The sequence below is a fragment of the Dendropsophus ebraccatus genome, chromosome 1, assembly GCF_027789765.1.
Source record: "Dendropsophus ebraccatus isolate aDenEbr1 chromosome 1, aDenEbr1.pat, whole genome shotgun sequence".
In the NCBI taxonomy this organism is placed as follows: domain Eukaryota; kingdom Metazoa; phylum Chordata; class Amphibia; order Anura; family Hylidae; genus Dendropsophus; species Dendropsophus ebraccatus.
In genome coordinates this window covers 27,430,386-27,443,856 of record NC_091454.1, presented here as the reverse complement: position 1 = coordinate 27,443,856, position 13,471 = coordinate 27,430,386, and the positions used below count along the sequence as shown (strand labels likewise).

At 42.0% G+C, this 13,471-nt stretch overlaps 1 protein-coding gene across 3 annotated transcripts in view; it reads right to left on the bottom strand.

Moving 5' to 3' along the window:
- RNF130 (ring finger protein 130) overlaps positions 1-13,471 on the bottom strand; it is a 152,859-nt gene that overhangs the window by 2,504 nt on the left and 136,884 nt on the right. For 2 of the 3 annotated variants that reach the window (XM_069969162.1, XM_069969164.1), the window contains one exon: positions 10,623-10,819. The exons of the other annotated variant lie outside the window; for it this stretch is intronic. In XM_069969162.1, coding sequence (XP_069825263.1) covers positions 10,804-10,819 — 16 coding nt within the window. In that variant the 3' untranslated portion in view covers positions 10,623-10,803. Of the gene's footprint in view, positions 1-10,622; positions 10,820-13,471 lie in introns of those variants that run through there. 3 annotated transcript variants of the gene reach the window in all.

Below are 13,471 nucleotides of genomic sequence, written 5' to 3'. Positions count from 1 at the left end.
AATGTATTATATATGTCAGCATTATGCTGACAGGCCATGCCTCTGGCATGGCTGTGTGGACACATATCCATGGCAGGCATGGGGGCCTTCAGAAAGCCCCCAGGACTGCCCCGGAAACAGATCAGAAGCCGGCACCTCACCACTGACTTCTGATCGGTAGGCTTATTGTATTCACACCACCGAAACCCATTACATGTTGCAGTCATGATTTGACAGCAGCATGTGAAGGGTTAAACTACCTGGAGTGCAGGTAGTTTAATCTACCCGGCATGTAAAGGGTTTAACTACCTGGACCTACAATGGATCGGACAAGGAACAAACACTACAACAGTCTGTAACCTCTGGCCATCAAAAAAGTATCGGTAATAGTAACCTGGTCAGCAGTGAGAACAAGGACAACATATTAATTCTGCTTAACATTTAGGTGCAAATGTTCCTATTATTCCCATCCATACATGCTGAGATTACAACCTATGAGACATCTTTTTTTTCCAGCCTTGGGGAGCTGCACAGTAGGTCTATATTGTGCAGCCGGGAACCATATCAGCACAATCTTACTGACTGGTTCCCTTTAAAGGGGTATTTTCATCTGGGCATGTTATGGATAGGGGATAACAAGCTGACTACAGGCCAGTTAGCCTAACATCTGTATTAGTAAAAAATCTGAAAATACTTCTAAAAAAACACTTCTAAAGAAGAAGATAATGGATAATTTAATGGATCCAAACCAGCATGGCTTTGGAGTAGTGGCGTACCGCCGCGGCCGCTGAATGGCTGAGCTGCCTTAATATGTCATGTCTCAAGCCGCAGCCCAGACCAGGAAGCGGCACCTGGACGGGAGAATGGGGCGGCGCCATCCGGGACCCGGCGCTGGAATTGGGAAGGTAAGTAGACGGCCCCTTCCCAGCCATACACAAAAAATACCCCTAGCCCAGAGTACCCCTTTAAGGATTTGAGTCTGTATAGTCTGGAGGAAAGAGGTTCAAGGAGGGAAGCTTTTTTTTTTGTTTTTTTTTTTAAGAAAAAACTGAACTCAAGAACAAGGGGAAAGATCATATACAACATGAGAAAATATTACTTTACTGAAAGAGTAGTAGATGCTTGGAACAAACTTCCAGCAGATGTTTTTGGTAAATTTACAATAACTGAATGTAAACCTATATCTATCCTAAGATAAGAAGGGGAATACTAGAAGGGGGGAACTAGATGGACCAGGTGGTCTTTTTTTTTTTTTACAATCTTCTATGTTTCTATGTTTCCAACCACCCAGACCCGCATCCGATCGTCACCTCGGATGGAGCTCCATTCATTCTCATGAAGCCGCCAAATTGTACAGCTCTCGGTGGCCCCGTATAGAATGGACGGAGCATCAGACCTGTGGACATTATTTAAGTATTCCCATCTCAACAAGTTATTCCTTATCCACAGTATCTACGAGATCCCAAGTGGGACCGACCGGATTTTTACAAGAAATAGGATCTTGTCAAATAAAATTTTTATTCGATTAAAGACATATACGATAGAGATAGTATGAACATTAGAAGAGATGGAAGGGAAGGAAGCAGTTTTTTTTTTTTTTTTGCAGTACTACCCTTCAAACACTAGGTGGCGTGTAAACACAAACGTTACTTTCCTATCTTTGTCTCTCAGCATACGTATCACTCCCGTTTACTGTACACAGCAACTACGAGTAATCAGTGTGCGGCCACATTATTCCATAGTAATGTTCATGCTCCAGTAAATCACTGCATAAAATCAATCAAAAACCTATGTACTTCATATCTACTCACTTTAACCGAATAAGCATATATTCACATGCTGCAGTTATTGCACACACGTCTCTGACCCGGAGATCAGTTTAGTTCATCTGAATGGGTTGGTTTCAGTGGTAAGAACCTGGATTACTTCAATAAATGGATTTCTATCGTCTCTGAAGTCTCAATAACAAATCTGCCCTGAGGGTAACGTCACACAATGGTGGATTGTCAGGGATTTAAGAGGGTGATTTTTGCAGGTACAATCTGCAGCGGATTAGAATATGTGATTTTACATCTCGGCCATGTTCAGAAATCTCCGCCATGGGTGGACTCTTTTTTACGGTCTAGTTACATGGTCGATTTATAGTAGAATTTTCCATCCATTTGTATTGTCATTTTCCATGGGGTGTACATAGATTTCTTAATACAGACTTGTCACAGGAAATTGTCCATCTTAATTTTTAATCTTTATCAGCTGCCGAATGTCCTGCAGGAAGTGTTGTATTGTCTCCAGTCTGACACAGTGCTCTCTGCTGACATCTCTGTTCCAGACCGGAACTGTCCAGAGCAGTAGAAAATCTCCATAAAAAACCTCTCCTGCTCTGGACAGTTCCTGTCTCGGATAGAGGTGGCAACAGAGAGCACTGTGTCAGACTGGAAAAAATACACCTCTTCCTGCACGACATACAGCAGCTGATAAGTACTGGAAGACATGAGACTTTAAAGTAGAAGCTAATTACAAATATTTCTAACTTTCTTAAACTAGTTGAAAGAAAAAGATTTTTGCCGGAGTACCCCTTTAAGGGTATGTTCATACAAAGTAATTTTTTTACGCCGTAAACTTGTCATTTTACAGTTTAGGGCTGGGTTCACACTACGTATATTTGAGGCTGTATATTTGAGGCTGTATAGCAACCAAAACCAGGAGTGGATTGAAAACACAGAAAGGCTCTGTTCACATAATGTTGTAATTGAGTGGATGGCCGTCATTTAATGGCAAATATTTGCTGTTATTTTAAAACAACGGCTGTTATATTGAAATAATGGCCGTTATTTACCGTTATATGACGGCCATCCACTCAATTTCAACATTGTGTGAACAGATCCTTTCTGTGTTTTCAATCCACTCCTGATTTTGGTTGCTATGAGGACCTGACTTGCGGACCAAATACTGCCTGAAATGTACGTAGCGTGAACATAGCCTAAAAATCTATGACTACTACTTGATCTCGATGGAAAAAAAATTCCAAATTATACATACACAATAAAAAAAAAAAAAAAAAAAAAAAAATGGACAAAAAAGCCTAAAAAAAACCAACAAAAAAACCAAAACGGGTGTGATTTGCTGTCTGATGATTAGCCATGGGAAGAGATGGGAGAGTAAGGGAACTATTACACGAAACGATTTTTGGACGATCAATGATTAATGAACTCAAATGACCGCTATGGCGAACAACCTGAAATCATTCACCCAATTACATGGAACGATGATCATTACTGCGTTCATCCTGTCGTCGCCACTGCATTCGCCGCTACTGTGAACGACGTCTTATTACATGCGAACGATTTGCGAATGATCAACGATAAAAATAGGTCCACATTCTATTAAACGACCAACTATTTCTTGTTGGTCGTTTAATGGTTGTCTGCTATTACACCAAACGATTATCGTTCAAATGTGAACAATTTGACAATATTTCGAACGATAATGGTCCTGTGTAATACCACCCCAGGTGTGATTTGCTGTCTGATGAGTGGCCATGGGAAGAGATGGGAGAGTAAAGCCGATTCTTTATTGATACTACGCATTTCGAGAAATTCCACACTCGCTTCATCATGTCGGTGGCGTCTTTTGAAATGCGTAGGCTCAATAAAGAGATTCTAGAACTGATCTTCGAGCAGCGCTTCAGTAATTGGCTTCACTATCTGATCAGCCGGATGCCAAGGGAGCTGTAGCCGGGGATCTTCTACCAGGGGGATAGACTTACCAAGCTTTCTGCCAGTGTTATTGCCTGGTATCTACACAACACACCCCAATGAGCAGACTCACCCACCCTGGAGCCCTTATCTGGATTCACCCCACGGTGCTTCTAGTTACATGGCACACTGCAAACCCAGCCTAAGGTTACCCAGGCAAAGGGACTGGCGGCAGTGATAACATTAAACTGTAACGGTGAAGCACTATAGAATATGTCAGCCCTATATGAAGATTAACTATCACTGAACTCACCCCTATGGTTTGAGTTAGAAAAACGGTTTAAGCTTCGCCATCTGTTAGAACGAGTTTGTTTGATTTCTAGTTTTATCTCTCGCTCTCTGTCGGCCACTTGATAGCTAAATGCTATTATGTGGATTACAGAACAATAAAAACAACATGAAACTGTACGGAAACAAACAGCACAATGTTAAGCTCTTCATGGTCCCATAATAAGCTACAAATGAGCTCTTATCCTCATTGACCTGGCCTCGGGAGCAGACAAGAGAGATCAGGAGGACTGTAACACTTTACATTCCGAAGAAGTCTTCACATTGCAGATGTAAGGTATATAATAAAACCAATAAATAAAAAAATTGCCCAGATTTACTGTGTCAAGGTCACATCTCAGCATACAAAGACTAAAGCAGGACACTACCAATGGCCAGTGACTGGCTGAGAGCGGATGTGTTACTGGAACCAAGATGGAGCAGGGACCAGGAATGTCAGAGTAGCAGCTATGGTGCATTGGGGCAGGTGAGTATCACCCTATCAAGATTTTTTTTCTGCGTCTGGACAGCCCATTTAAAGGGAGATTCTAGTATCAGAAAATCGTTTTTGAAGAAAAAAATGATATGTATCTTTCTAATATAGTGTTATACCTAACTGTACTTAGTCTTCAGCGTGTTTTTTCTTGATTAAAGGGGGCTATCCCAGCCACGACCTGAGTCTCCGGTTTAGGTGTAGTCTACAATTAAGCTCCATTCACTTCAATGGAACCAAATTGAAAAACCCCAACAAAACTGGAGTCGTGTTGTCTCCGAAAAAAGTGGCTATGTTTTTCTAATAACCCCTTTAACCCCTGAGAGTTGAAAATGAAAAGCTATGCCGTATTGTATCCAGCTCCTCCCTTCGCCCCAAGAAAACATATCTTCTACTGTATCAGGAGGCCTGGTTGGATTTGGTCTTCAAGCTCTAGCCCCATGTCCAGTCTATATCATCACCTCTGTCCAGCCCAACAGCCTGCAACACCATCTCTATGATATATACATATATATGACATGTTTCCTTGTGCTGTACAATGCCACAGGCAGAAGTTGCAAACTTGCTGTATGGAGAGATATTCTGCCATAGATAGCAATGTTCGGCACCAGTTCTGAATGGGGTACTGGCAGGAGTGGTGGGGGAGGGAAGCAGGCAGGGTGGGAGGCCTGTGATGGAGAACTGAGTGAAAGCAGTTCATTCTTGGGACTGTAGTACCGAGCAACTGCTTAACCAGGAAGTAGTTAAAGAACATATAGGAAGACAATAACCCATGTAAAGTGTGTGATATTATAATTCAACTCCATTCACTTCAATCAGACCAAGATACAAAACCACATCAAAACAGAGGCCAAGAATGTCGCTGCGTTAAGAAGCCTTAGGACATGACTAGGAATTTAACGGTCTCTTAACTTGCAGGCAAAGCTATCTCCAATAGGTGGCATCAGAGAGCCGATCTGCACATCCTTCTTCCTGCCAGCTGGACATAGTAAAATCTACGCAAAGACATAGCAAACCAATAGGAAGTAGTTATAGATAAATTAAGAACCGGCGCTTTTCTATAATTAATTTCTAACGGATACATTTGGTTTTGCCTTCAATTCTCTTTATAGCCAAGTAAAAGCAATGTTAAATGTTTGTAATATATAGCAAAAGAACAGGCCGAACACCCGTCAGGGCAGGATATAGCATGTCAGGCTGTAATAAAGAGGACCTTTCATCCCACTGTGGGTCTCCAGTTGCAATGAACAAGGATTAGTGGGATTGGGTTACTCTTCCATCAGCACTTATTTGATCAGGAGCTTAATGCAGCTCTTTGGTCTGCTGTTCCGAACATCCAAGTACAGACTGTTTAATGGGAAGTTAATGGTATGATATAACAATCAGTTAAGAAGAACTTAAAAACCTGCGCTATATTCATGGTGCTCCATGTCCGTAGAGTGAGCGTTTCAGGAATACAGAGGTACCTTGGTTTAAGAGTAACTTGCATTAAGAGCGTTTTGCAAGAAGAGCTTACAGTTTTTCAAAATTATAACTTGGTTTAAGAGCATTGCTTCGGTTTAAGAGCTCCCTGTACTGGGTGGGAGAGAGTGGGGGAGGGGCATGGTCTGCATAGCGGGGTCTACAGCCCTGTACTCTGACCCAGGAAGTCTCCCTCACCTTCCAAATCATAGCAGATCAACTTCAGGCTGGGGCTTACATCAGGGGACAGGACTGTGGAAGTAATCTCTTCATAGCTGTAAACCCCTCTCTCCCCGCACAGAGAGTGCTGCATGTATGTGCCCACATCTGCCCTGCTCATTCCTTCATACTCCTTGCAGTCTCTGTCAGCACTTGTGTTTTCCCATCCTCTCCGTTCCTGCTATAATGTGCCTGCACTCACACTCAGCTATACACACTGCTAAAATGTGCCTGCACTTACACTCAGCTATACACACTGCTGCTATAATATGCCTGCACTTACACTCAGCCATTCAAACTGTTGTATAGAAAGTTTCTGTCACTGTCCTCCTGCACAGCTCTGTGATTCTCACTTCCTGATCCATGCTGAACATACACCCCTTCCCCATTGCTGTCATGTGACCACACAGACCTCTGACAGCAGCCCTGCTTCTCTATTCTAGCCTGGTGTACTACGCTACTGCATTATGGGGATCTGCAGGATTTGCTTTGGTTTAAGAGTGGATTTGAATTACAAGCTCAGTCCAGAAACGAATTATGCTCGTAAACCAAGGCACCACTGTACATGTATTATTAGTTAACTAAATGACTTTTTTTAGGCTAATTCTGGTAGTATGGGCCTGAGAGGGGAAAGCCTGAGCCATCCAAAAATCCCCGGGTTAAAAACAATTGTGGCCCTGGAGAGATGGAAGAAACCATACTTCTAAATGTATGATTCTAAATTGCTTCTCCATCTTGGGAAATCCTCCCATAGGATCCTTACACTTATGAGATATTACCGATTGAGGCTTAATGTTTAACAAGAGTATATGCTGAATATTTTACCAAGGAGGCAGATACAAAGCTACAGACCGGAGTGTAAAGCAGCAGCAGACATTGATGGAAATGCTATTCTAAGCACGAGCCGAACAAATATAAGTGAACTGAAAAGAAAGTCCTGGTTTACGCTCTTAAAGGGGATCTCCAGGATTATAAATTAGTCTACAGAAAAGCACTCATTATGTCCAGACATTTATCAACATGCTCTATATACTGTCTGGTGACAAAGAGAAGATCTTAGAGACTACATGGCGTCCACTGAGGCAGGCCATACATATTAAAGGGGACAGTCATTACTTTCATGCTTAATAAACCACAAGCTTCTGCCTACCCCTCTGCCTTATGTCTCTTTACATCCAGAGATCTCTCAACCATGGTTGGTGGGACGGGGTAAAGCTGCCAGGGACCACATGGACACTTGTGATTCGGGCAGTAGGATAGCATTCCATTCACTCTCTGGATTGGGCAGGTGGGAACCAGAAACAGCACCACTTTTATCCACAGGCTGCATCCGGTATAGCAGATGAACATAAAAACCTAACAGACATCATTATAGTCAATGGGGTCTGTTAGGTGTCAATGGTGTTACCCTATTTTACCTATAATACAACTGGAAAGAAGAGTGCAGGTTGTGGAGGGAAAAAAAAAAAGTTACAGGTTACTGCAGCCTCAGCTCCTATTCACTCCAATAAGAGCCAAAGCTGCAGTAATAGGATGTCGCCACTACAATGTAGTATAGAGCCAACTTCTTCCAGCCCGTCCTCCACCAAATAGCTGATCGCTGGGGGTACTAGGTGTATATAATAAACTATTTTTTCCTGGATAACTTCTTTTATACTACAACCATAGACAAATTCTTCTACTGTTTTGTGTATATGACTTCTATGCAGACCAATGTGACGTTCTGGTTACAGACTCCAAACAAGCCCTGACGTTATCATCTTATCATTGCATACCTAAACTGAATGGTAATACCAAAGTAACAAATGTTCCATGAACACTCCTCTGCTATACACAATACAGAGGCTGCCATAAAGCAGCACATTAAAGAAGAAAACGGTACAATGAAACCAGCTCCCATATAACGTATATATCCCTGACCGTACAATGATGCCCATGGCACACAACCAGGATATTAGATACAGGGTTAGTAATTGCACTGTGTATACACCATGCCAATGAAATGATTATTTCTTATAAAAAATGGCAGCGTCAGGCAGTGAGGCCCGGCTCTCACTTCGGAGAGCCTGGGAATATGCCGCTATGTGGAGATGCTGTAAAGGCTTTATCATATATTTATTGAAGTTTTCTTGGAGGGAAAAAAAAATAAATCAATCAATGCACTTAAGCTGCATGCCAGTTAAGCGTGCCAGGACTGCTCACTTCCGCAATAACAGTTTACCTTACGTAGCATCATCAGAAATGACTGCCTCTGTCCTCTACTTCAATAACACACACTATTAGGAGTATACCACTTTAAGGGTCTTCTATATGCTTGGCTGCACATTCTGGGTTTACTCTGAATGTCATGGATCAGTTTGCACAGACAGCTGAGGAGGGGTCTTCATTAGAGATGAGCGAACCTGGAGCATGCTCGAGTCCATCTGAACCCGAACGTTCGGCATTTGATTAGCGGTGGCTGCTGAACTTGGATAAAGCCCTAAGGCTATGTAGAAAACATGGATATAGTCATTGGCTGTATCCATGTTTTCCAGACAACCTTAGAGCTTTATCCAACTTCAGCAGCCCCAGCTAATCAAATGCTGATTGTTCGGGTTCGGATGGACTCGAACCCGAACCCGGTTCGCTCATCTCTAGTCTTCATGTATATCCCCCTATTAGTAAGTACAGTAATCCTGAATTTACAATGTGGGCCCCTCCAAGTACTGGAAACATTTTAAACAGCCGTTCCCAAACTCATCTGTAATCATAAAGTTTTGTCTGGGATGACTACACATCAGACTTCTCTTCTTGGCAAGGTGCTATCCTAAGTGTGGATACTGCCGACAGAACTGGCCCCGATTCTGCTTTTGTCTAGAACTTCCTGATGAAAGAGGCTCGTTGTTTCCTCCCGGTTACCCTTAGTATAGTAAATAGTGGCTGTAGAAATCCCCTTGTGTGTTGTTAAATGAGATTATATTTATAGGGGTATTCCAAGTGATGGCATATTACTAGGATATGCCATTACTCTATGAACAGTGGGGGTTGTTACCACCGCTGTGACGCTAACTGCAATAGGTACTATGTACTTAAAGGGTAGTGCAGTTCTCTGCACAGTAACTGGAGAGGCACTGCTGTTCAAGAGAAGACTGCGAAGGGGTCCTAGTGCTATATCAGTTGTGTACTCATCATTCTCAGGATATGTGATAAACCCCCACTAATCAAGTGACGGTATAACCTTGCAATATGTCCCCACTTTAATATAGCAATACTCTTTACTTTACTTAGGATTTGTTTGGGTGAAAACAAGAAACCTGCATGACTGCTTGAACAGGAAACTTCAGTCCCCTGTCTCAGAGATAGATTTGCCATGAGGCGAGATGACCATATTGCCTCAGGTGGCAGATTACACAAGTCTTGAAAAAGCGGGACTAGCCTCCTCTGCATACATTGTATATATGAACACTCATTACAATACAAAATACAAATTTAGAGTGTTTCTGGCAATTTACCAATATTAATGTTGGCTTAATGTAGCTGCTGTTTCATAGTAACAAACTAAAGAGAAATTCTGCATATAGTATTGATCTCGCCGTCATGTATTATTCCTTCCTTTTTACTTATTGTTAATCTACTCCTGAGCATTGTAAAAAATCTATGGTCAGAGTTACTTAGTATTATTTACAAGCATCATGCTCTATATCCCTGAGAAGAAATCACAGAAGTGGTCAGTGCTAAAACAGAAGGAAGGACAAGACACAGGCATACAAGATAGAAACCTGAAACAACGGAGGGGAGGAGAAAACGCATGCTTAGAAGGTAGTGTTGGGTGAGCTCTGAACTTGTAGCGCCATAAGCAAGATTGTTAGAGAAAGAAAAAAGAAATATAAAAGCAGCAAACAGCATGAATATCCCCAAATAATTTTCCATAATAAAAGTGTACAAGTACCCTTTAAACATAGGCTTGGGTTAATACTAGAGATTAGTGAACCTCAAGCACGCTTTGGATTGTCTGAACCTGAACCCTCTGCGTTTCATTACCGTTGGCTAAAGTTCTAAGGCAGTGTTTCTCAACTCCAGTCCTCAAGACCCACCAACAGGTCATGTTTTGAGGATCGTGTTAGAATTTAACAAGTGATATAACTATAGTCAATGTTCTTTGGGATATCTTCAAAACATGACCTGTTGGTGGGTCTTGAGGACTGGAGTTGAAAAACACTGGTCTAGGGAGTCCTAGAAAACATGGATACAGACTATGGCCTATGGCTGTATCCATATCTTCAAGGCGGACTTAGGGCTTCAGCCAATAGTAATCAACTTCAGAGCGTTCAGGTTCCGACAAACCAAGGCGTGCTCAAGGTTCGCTCATCTCTAGTTAATACAAGATGAAATTAAGCTTTAAGTGTATAAAATGCTATGTCGACTTCTTCGCTTAGGTAAAAAAAAAAAAAAAAACTCTCAGACTCTCATATCTTAAAAGAATTCTTTAATTATCAATTTACACGTTTAATGAAGATTTGGCACTAAAAAGACATCATAAGGAAAAGAAACCAAAAGACGTATTAAAAAGGAATTTCATCCGCGCTTTGTTAAATGATGTGTGAAAAAAGAAAAAAAAAAGTTCTTCTGTCCTCTTCAGAAATACCCGCTTCATGACCATTCCACCCTGCAAAGTGAGCATAGAGACAAATGAGTCAGAAACAGAAGGGACAATGCATGTAACAGTAAACTCTAAACCACAGAAACATTTATTGATCACACATAACAGCTATGGAGGCTCGGCAGTGCATCCTATGACAGTACAGAATCCAACTGGACACCATGCTTATTACTGTATATGTTGCTGCCTTATAAAGTGTATGAATAACTCAACAGGGTATAGGTATGTATAATACAGGGGTTGGACAAAATAACTAGAATACTTCTGTATTTACAAAAAATTGAACTATTCCATAGACACCCGCCATTATCAGTAATGCCCCCCCCCCCTTAGTTAAGGCCCTATTACACTGACCGATCTGGAGGAGCAAATGAGCGCCGACCTGTAAGATCAGTACACGCTTGCTACTCATTCCCCGCCGGCACTATAACATGCGCCGACAGCTTGCAGGTAAGAGCAGGGGAGCTGCGGGGGGCTGCCAGGATCTTAGGATCATCCGGGGAGCCCACAAGAGATAGTGGCGGTCTGCTGCCACCGCTCATATTGCACGGAGCGACAGCCAGGAGAACGTCTTATTGTTCTAAATTTTTTCAACAAGTTTAAACACAAGGATCAGCCAACTTTGCGCATGTCGACTGATTGTTGCCTTTTAATACTAGCTAACACACCAAGCGATTATCGGCCATAATGGCCGATAATCGTCCAAATACAGCTGATAATCGCTTGGTGTAGTAGGCCCTTAATGTAGCTTATAACACTAATAAACTTTATTACTTAAGCTGGTCAACAATTCTGTTTATTTGTTTGAGGGGTGTTGACAGATTTCCAAATGATTGTTGATGGTGTATGCCTGGTAGGGGCGTCAGTCACCAGAATTGCGTACGTTATGGATGTGCTCATGTCTACAGTTTCCTTGGTCACATCTCAGTATGCAACGACCAGGAAACCGTCTGCAAACAGGGATGGCATAGATAAGCACTAAGGCCAGGGTTTACATTCATCCGGCTGCTTTAGAAAAGTGCTGGAGAGAAAAGAGTCTTCGAACTGTTCCCATATATTTCAATGGGACAGTTTAAAGCATCTGGCATGCTAGTAGTGCTGCTGGATAAGCCATACGTCCGAATGGTTCTGCCACAGAGCTTGCCCGTTAATGGGAAAAAAAAGGATAAAAAGCCGGATGACAACTCTACCTTTTGGCATCAAATGTGTCCAGTTTCCGAAAAAGAAACCTAAAACAAACGCAACTGATAAATGTAAACCTGGCCTTGAATTGTTCACATGACTTTTCTGCTCCCTAGTTAATGTTGTCTACCACACTATTATATACTAAGAAGAAAACTTGTCTCGTTTTTGTTTCCCCGCTATAGTTAATGGGTCACGGATGCAAAATTAAAGCTTTGCAGCTCCTTTTTTGGTATAAGAAATAAGCAAAAAAAAAAAAAGTTTCAACCATCCCATATGACCCAACCTCTGACTCACTCCTCTCTGCTGTTGCCAAAAACCAATGAATACCTTTTCTTCTGAAGTGTGTGTCACAAATACTTGACACATCTATGCTAAAAGTAGACTCAAAATGTAATGTGAACGGGCCTAATATGGAGACCTGTGGGCCTGCCTCTACATATATGACCAGAGGTATAATATACAGTGGTACTTTGGTTTAAGAGTAACTTAGTTTAAGAGCGTTTTGGTTTAAGAGCCCACAGTTTTTCAAAATTGTGACTTGGTTTAAGAGCATTGCTTTGATTTAAGAGCTCCCTGTACTGGGTGGGAGGGGGAATGGAGGAGGGGCATGGTCTGCATAGCGGGGTCTACAGCCCTGTACTGTGACCCAGGAAGTCTCCCTCACCTTCCAAATCATAGCAGATCCACTTCAGGCTGGGGCTTGCATCAGGGGACAGGACTGTGGAGGTAATGTCTCCATAGCTGTAACCCCTCTCTCTCCCCGGACAGAGAGCACTGCATGTATGTGCCCACATCTGTCCTGCTCATTCCTTCATACTCCCTGCAGTCTCTGTCAGTCCTTGTGTTTCCCATCCTCTCCTTTACTGTACAGTAACTTATAATATCACATATTCTGCTGTTTTTAAATGTTTGTTTCAGCTATTTCTCATATGTCATTCACAATAATAAATCATTATTTTTGGGGTGTGGAACAAATTGTCTGCATTTCTATGATTTCTTATGGGAAAATTTGCTTTGGTTTAAGAGTGGATTTGGATTACAAGCACGGTCCCGGAATGAATTATACTCGTAATCCAAGGCACCACTGTAGTTCTATAGTAGAGATGAGCTAACTCCAGCATGCTCAAAGTCTAATTGTTCGGCAATTTAATACCAATGGCTGAAGAAGTCTGGGAAAACATGGCCCGAGTTGCGCTCATCTCTATTCCATGGCAATCTGTGTGGTTCCATATCACAGAGACCAATTGGAGGCAGTCGATATGTGGGATGACCAATGTACTGCACTGACGCTACTCCCACGAGACAGGTCGTACAAATATCTTCTACCAAATGGCCGCTACATATCAGGTCCCTTTTAAAAATGATCTTGCCACTGCAGGTAATAAAATACCATGTTAAACCTCTATCAGGCATATTTAATGTTAATGATATACTTTAGAATGGCTTTCCTGACAGTAAGACTCTTATCCGTAT